Consider the following 7,559-nt stretch of genomic DNA (forward strand, 5'->3'; position numbering starts at 1 on the left):
CGCCAACTCTTTGCGATGTTAGAATAAACAAGTTGTTTTGTTGTTACCAGTCGACTCATGCTTTGCCGGGACCTTCGGATGCTTCCAGTTGTACCCCAGGCCGCCAGGCCAACGCTACCCTTGGGGCTTGCGACCCAGGTGCAACAACGGGCGTCAGCGCCGAGTTCCCAACAACTCGCGCCAGCAGTCCGACCACAACAGTGCCCTCGTCGATGCGTTTGACGGGGACAGGGAGGTCCTCCGCGATTCCTGTGTTAAGATCGCTGGTTGTCGAGCAATATGTGCTTTCCTATTTTGCTGCTGTTACGTTATTGCCTTCACTAGTTCCTGCATGAGTCCTTCCTGCGTCTATATCGTTGCTTTAAGTTGTTTAATTTCATTACTCTCGTGGGAGGGTTGCGGTGTTCCGCTCACCTGATGTGACGCTCCTTCCCGTCACGCGTTCGGGAGCGCCAGGTAGGACTCCGAGTGGTCTCGTTTTCCTCGGTCGTTGCCATGGGCACGGTTTCTCTATCTGCTTCTGCCTCGCTGTTGCTGTTGCGCGTGCGCAGGTTCAGCTCGCTGTCCTTCCGGTCGCTGAAATTGCAGTTGAGGCTTGCCATTCCGTTTACTGTTTCCCTTGGTGGGCGGTCTCTCGCGTCTTAGATCCCGTGAAGCGCTGTCCATTACACGGGATGCACCTCGGTGTGCACGTGGGTTCGCCTTTGTTCGGGTGCTGTTCGCCGCGCCTCTAGCGGAGGTTTCTTCGTTCTTCCGGACACACGTCGGAACGATGTCCCAGTCTTCTGCAGTTGCAGAAAGCTTCCACTTTGAGTCGGAAGAGGTAGCAGTTGTGGATTCCTCCGCCGAATCAAATGGAGTCTGAGATTCTCTTGGTGTTGACGATGGTTATGAGAAGGGTTTTTGATAATTTTCTCATCCTTCTTGCGTCCACAATCTCTAGCTGTCGATTGACCTTAACGATGTCGTCCATGATACCGGCGTAGCTTTGGTCTTCCAGAACGTGATACGCTATCCCCTTGATATGCTGTTGTCCGGCGTCGCCACGTAGGCACACGTTGAATATATCTGGTCTAAGATATTGATCTTTTGTACTATCGCGTATTTTCTGGTGCGCTCCATCGAAGGGGTGCTTACAGTAAAGGAGTTTTTTTAAAAGGGTTGATCCTTAGATGGTCGTGTTTGGTTTCCCCAAAGTTCACTCCGACGTCCTGGCACAGGGCGTACAGGAGCGTAGTGTCCGTGTGGTCTCGGAGCCGAAGTCCACCTCTCGGCCGGTGTACGATCTTGTAGTCGCTCTCTGGCAGACGCCGGAGTGGTTTATTTTTATATGGGCGGCGTCTTGTCGGTGGGCTCGCCCCATTGCTCGGGACGGCCTTGCTGGCGTCCGTCGGTGTCATAGCTGTATCCTGTGCTGCCTTGGCGTCCCTATTCTTCGGACGAGCTCGATCATCAGCTTTGATTGCAGCCTGGATCCATATAGGCTTCGGTCATCATATTCTTCCGGAAAGATCCCTTCTCCGTCTACGGCATGCTCTATCGCGGCAACGTTGGTGACGGCCTCAGGGGGCCGGCGGCGGCGTCGACAGCGCCCCTTGTCGCGCTACGCCTAAAGTAGGCCCAGCCACACTACGCGCGGCCGGGGGACGAAATTATCCTAAAGAGGCAAAAAGGGTTCTTGCGGGCACAGAAAAACAGCGGCGGCGGGATTCGCGGTCGCTCTCTGACCTTTTGAGAACAGGTCCGGGTCTTTCAGTACAGACAGTCGCTCGGAAAAGACCAGAAACTCGGGAACCCATTGGGCGAAACCCATGCGCACGATTGAAGGCGCCAAGCGTCTACCGCTGCTGCACTGTCAAACGCGCAGAGTGAGACTTATATGGACGCGCTACTCGCGTAGAGTGCGCAGTGTTGCCCGCTATGCATAAAACTGTGTACAGCTCAGTCGAAGCTTCTGCGCTGAAGCTACCACAACGCCTTGTTTCACTACAGGCCGCGCACTCGAATCCCCTTGCAGATGGAGTGCCTGTGGTGGACGCTGACCGTCGCCGGCCGAGCCGTGAAGAGCACCACGCCACGGCTTATGGAGATGCTGATTGGCCGCATGCGCGACGCCTTCTTGCAGTCGGGGGTGTCGCCGCGGGCGCGTAGCACGCTGCTCGAACTCATCGAGCTCCACGCTTCAGGGTGGAAGTCGAGCTCGGCGCAGATGAAGTACTATTACTCGCATGCACACTCATAAATACAAAAGGTATCGGCATATAGCAACACTAACTAAATATTAACAGGCTACATGTCACAAAAAGCACTGCCTTCTTAGTAACTGTCTTTACTACCTTTACTTACTAATATTAGTTTTAGAATAGGGGCCCGAAACTTTTTGGGGCTCCAAAGAGCTTTACGGATATTAGTGTTGGGGTACGCAGGATTGAAGTGTTTCAGAATAGGGCTTTCCGTTTGCGGATAGCGTCTTGCGCTTGCAGCGCCACTATATGGCGTCAAAGAAAAGTTATTATAAATAAATAAAATGCAATTTATTATAAGAATAATTTCTACATCCTTGTTTCCGCGTTTAATTACAATTTAGAGGTTATTCTATTAGCGGCAAGTAATTAGTTGCGCTTACTTTCGAGTAGCTATCTTTACGTGCCTTCACCAGCAAAGTTAAGCCGCGTTAGGCCTACGAGTCATGAAATCGACAATCAATTTCGGAATCAGCGGCGTCTAATGAATCAATCTTCATAACACACGCTAGTTGAGAGAAAGCGATGACAGCAGTTACTTCTCGTAGCTTGCGAACTTCACGTGTTGCCACGAATTGAACCCAGCTTGGTGATAGCTGAGAGCCACCACTTTGACGGGTGCCGGGATGTTTGTTGACGCAAAGCTATTGGGACAGCTTTTGGGACTCCCGTTAAGTCAGTGAAATAGTGTGCCCGACGCAAAACCCAAACGCACTTTGCGTCTCGCGCATGCGCAGTGGCTTCGACGCTATTTCTCTGGGGCCCCAAACGGTCGGGATGCCTATTCTAGAACTCTTCATTAACTACCTACTGAAGATTCTGAATGGCCTTAACTTAGACTCACACTCTTTGTAATTTCGTTTTATGTACTAACAATAATTACGCGTATATTGTTTAGCTTTTGCAGTGACCGTTTTGCCCGTTTGTTACAAGTATACCGCTCGGCGCAAGACGTGCCTACACGTAGAGGACCTTTCTTGAAAGTTCTCGCCGAATCTATGGAATAATAGCCTTTGTCTATGAGACCACGTGTGAAACGCGGATAGTACATCATGTTCTCAAACATGTAGGCCCTGGCGATTACGCTGGAATGTTCGATGTGTCATGTAGAAATAGCCGGCGCCTCTTACCCATTTACCAGATTTGAATGACTAATAATTCTGCTTGCCGCTATTGTTCTTCGAGTGTTATTTTCTGGGTCCAAGTTCGCCCAATAAAGAGTTAGAGTCGTGACTCATTTTTGGCGCTCGCTGATCTTGCACCACCACTCCATCGCCACAATATCCTAGCGATGTTTTGTCACGATATTCGCTACCTTGGTAGTAGAGAGAGAGAGAAAGGATGAAAGAAAGGCAGGGAGGTTCAGCCGGTGTAGTTCCGGTTGGCTACTTGCACGCAGGAAAGGGGCAAGGGAATAAAAAAGAAAGGTTAAATAAGCTCAAACTCGAATACCGGGAGGAGACAGCGATAACGCGAGAAGCACAAAATAACCGCGGACACAATGCTATAGAGCTATAGCAGGCGGCGTTTGTAGTCTGGCATGAAAGCCCGTAGGCCTCAATGTCCTGAGTAGAGCGAATAAAACCTTCTCTGCTGACTTTCTTTATTTCTTCTTTTTTAGCACGGGCCTAGGGCGTTCTGTTCTCACAGTGGGCGATTGTCCTGTTTGTCTAGCACTTGCCTCTCGGCTTTGTAGCAGGGGTGGACACTAAATGTGTGTCTGGCCACAGCTCAGCTGCATGTGTCGCACGTGGAACTGCTGGGCATTCCAGTGGGAAAGGCATACGAGTTGATAAATGCCCCGTTGAGCTACATACGCTACAACAAGGTCGGTTCGCATCTTGGCCGTGCAATTACTGATACCCCTGTCACACGGGCAAACTTAAGTGCACTTTGAGCGACTGCGCTTCGCCGCTGGTGTCACTCGCAGGCGGTCACACGGGAGCGCTTGGTGACACTCGCTCCAGTGCGCATTCCTCGGCGAGTGTGTTAGGCGATCACACTACGCGGTGGCAAAATGTGTAGCCTCGTTAGCAATTAGTTAAAAATACCTAAATATTGAAAGCAGCGTCAGGAGTAATTTTTAACATTCTTTTCTTAATTGCTAATGTTACGAATAAAATGTGCCACATGAAAAAGAAAGGCAGCAAGAAGCTACCTTCGCTTTCGGGCTTTTTACAAATATATGCTTTGCTTCTGAATTCCGATCGCCCTCACCACCAATGTGCAAGAACCTTGTTTCTCGTCTAGCAGCGCGCCGCAGAAATGACAGCGCGCTGAAGTCCACTTGCTCGAAGTGCACTTTTGTTTACCCGTGTGACACGGGTATAAACTACTAAAGCAAGTGAATTATATATATCATGACCGCAATGGGAGCTATGTGATTTACAAGTCATCATCATCACCATCATCAACTCATTCTCTGTCCACTACAGGACAAAGGCCTCTCCCTCCGATCTCCAATTACCCCTGTCCTACGCCTACCGATTCCAACTAGTACCCGCGAATTTCCTAATTTCGTCACCCCACCTAGTCTTCTGCCGTCCTCGACTGCACTTCCCTTCTGTTGGTACCCATTCTGTAACCCTAATGGTCCAACGGTTATCTAACCTCCGCATTACGTGAACTGCCCAGCTCCATTTTTGTTTTCTCTTATTGTCAATTGGAATATCGGCTATACCCGTTTGCTGTCTGATCCAATCTGCTCTCTTTCTGTCTGTTAACGTTATGCGTAGCATTCTTCGTTCCGTCGGTCTTTGCGCGGTCCTTAACTTATTCTCAAGCTTCGTTGTCAGTCTTCAAGTCTCGGCCCCACGTGTTAGCACCGGTAGAATGCACTGATTGTACACCTTCCTTTTCTATGCAAATGTTAAGCTTCCACTCACGAGCTGAGAATGTCTGCCTTATGCGATCCAACCCATTTTTATTCTTCTATAAATTTACTTCTCATGGTCACAGTTCCTTGTGATTAATTGACCTAGGTAAACGTACTCCTTCAGACTCTAGAGGTTGATTGGCGATCATGAACTCTTGTTCTCTAGCCCGGCTATTCATCATTATCTTTGCCTTCTGCGTGTTACTCTTCAACCTCACTCTTGCACTGTTCCTGTTAAGGTCCTCAATCATTTGTTATAACTCATCTGCATTGTTTCTGAATAGAAAAATGTCATCGGCAAACCAAAGGTTGCTGAGATATTCGCCGTCGATCCTTACTCCTAAGCTTTCCCAGTTTACTAGCTTGAACACTTCTTCCAAGCACGTAGTGAATACCATTGAAGAGATTATGTCTCCTTGTGTGACCCCATTCTTTGCAGGCATCCTCCCACTTTTCTTGTGCAGAACTGAGGTAGCCATGGAATCTCTGTAGATATTTTCCAAGATATTTACGCAGGCGCTATGTACTCCTTGATTACGTAATGCCTCTATGACTGCTGGTATCTCTACTGAATCGAACGCCCTTACATAATCCATGAAAGCCATATAGAGAGCCCGATTTTGTTCTGTGGATTTCTCGATTATCTGATTAATGGCAGGGATGTGATCCGATAGAGTATCGCTTCCTGAAGCCAGCCTGTTCCCTTGGTTGGCGAAAGTCCAGTGTTGCCTTTATTCCATTGCAAGTTATCTTGGTAAATATTTTATATAATACTGGGAGTGAGCTGATGGGCCTATAATTTTTCAATGCTTTAACGTGTCACTTTCTGTGGATTAGTATAATGTTTGCATTCCTCCAGTTTTCTGGGACCCTTGCAATCAATAGACACTTCGCATAGAGAGCCGCCAGTTTTTCCAAGCATTATGTTTCCGGCGTCTTTGATTAAATCGACTGTTATTCCATCTTCTCCTGCCGCTCTTCCCCGTTTCATGTCTTGCTAGGTCCTTTTGACCTCATCGCCAGTTATAGGAGGAGTTTCTGTATTCTGTTCATTACTGCTTCGAATGGAGGCATTCTGACTTTTCTGGGTACTGTACAGGTCAGTATAGAATTCTTCCGCTGCTGTTACTATACCTTCGAGATTGCTGTTGATATTACCCTGCTTATCATTCAGTGCATACACTTTGGTTTGTCCTATGCCAAGTTTCCTTCTCACTAATTTCAGGCTGCGTCCGTCTTTTTGCGCCTTCACTCTTTCTCACCAGGTTTACAAGTGCCACTTTCATAGTCATATTATGTTTATGCTATTGCAACAGCGCAGGGTAAAATGTAAAGAAAAAATGCAAAATCAAAGGTGAACCGCATCCTTAGTTGTATTTTCATTAGGCATTATTTATCGGTACGTAGTCTTTACCGGTAACATTACGGCACAGTGACTTCGGGCAACTATGTATGCAAAGCGATTAACAAATGATAAACGAGAACACAACGACATCAAAGCAGCTCAGCAAAATTTCGTTTATGAACAACTTTGACAGCATTTATAGCCGGCGATCACATCGGCGACCATTAATTGTACCAGTGAGCACATACATATTTGGATGATTAATTAGTTACAGACCTCAATTCCTACAGGGTACAGTCTTCACATGTGTGAGACGACGTAGCACATCACTGTTGATCCAACATATTAGAAGAAACTAGTTTGTCTATATTTTTATATGACTCACAATCGCAGCGTAACACTGTTGCCCGACGAAGTAGTTAGCGCTACTAACCTAGCTCCGTGCACCTGTGCGTTAGTTAATTGATGTCAAAAAGTTCATATACATAAGGGCCAGTCGGAAGGACGGATGCGGTTACCAATGTATCTTTCCTCCAAATATTGGTCACATGTATTGAAACTAGTGCTGCTCTTTTTTTAGCAACCTAGTGCGCTATTAAATATAAGTAAACGAAAATTTAACAATTTGAATGTGTCCCCCTAACGCTGTTAAAAATCTCATACCACAGTTCACTGCTCACTTAGACATTCTCTATTGTCTCGATGTCCATTACACTGCCTATTTCTGAAAATACCACCTCATTTTTATTGCAGTAAGGTGGAAAGCTGGGCGAGTTGAAATCGATGCATTCTTCGCATTAGCATGGAAATCCGTGACAAAACAAAAAGGGAAGAACACAGGACAAGCACTATCTAGCAGCTGAAGTTTATTAAGAAAACGCAAAAAAAGCAACAAAGAAGATGCCGTTTGCGTGCCCATGTCCTTATGTAGGTCACATGGAATAAATCACCAAGCATCTGCAACCTACAATCTAATAGAGATAGACGGCTCCGAAATACAATCATCGCACATCTTTTGTATGCGAAAGGCTTCTGTAAATTCACGAGCTATTTCGTTCTTGACGGTAACTTTTGTTCTATCGAAGAGAGGCCTAGG

General features: G+C 47.1%; 1 protein-coding gene across 1 annotated transcript in view; it reads left to right on the forward strand.

Annotated features, from left to right (window-relative positions):
* LOC142558333 (MIF4G domain-containing protein-like) overlaps positions 1-2,242 on the forward strand; it is a 76,486-nt gene extending 74,244 nt beyond the window's left edge. The window contains exon 5 of the mRNA XM_075670479.1: positions 2,018-2,242. Within this exon, the coding sequence (XP_075526594.1) occupies positions 2,018-2,242 (225 nt within the window). The remainder of the gene's footprint in view (positions 1-2,017) is intronic.
* Positions 2,243-7,559: the final 5,317 nt, after the last annotated feature.

The sequence above is a fragment of the Dermacentor variabilis genome, chromosome 9 (assembly GCF_050947875.1).
Source record: "Dermacentor variabilis isolate Ectoservices chromosome 9, ASM5094787v1, whole genome shotgun sequence".
Lineage (NCBI taxonomy): Eukaryota > Metazoa > Arthropoda > Arachnida > Ixodida > Ixodidae > Dermacentor > Dermacentor variabilis.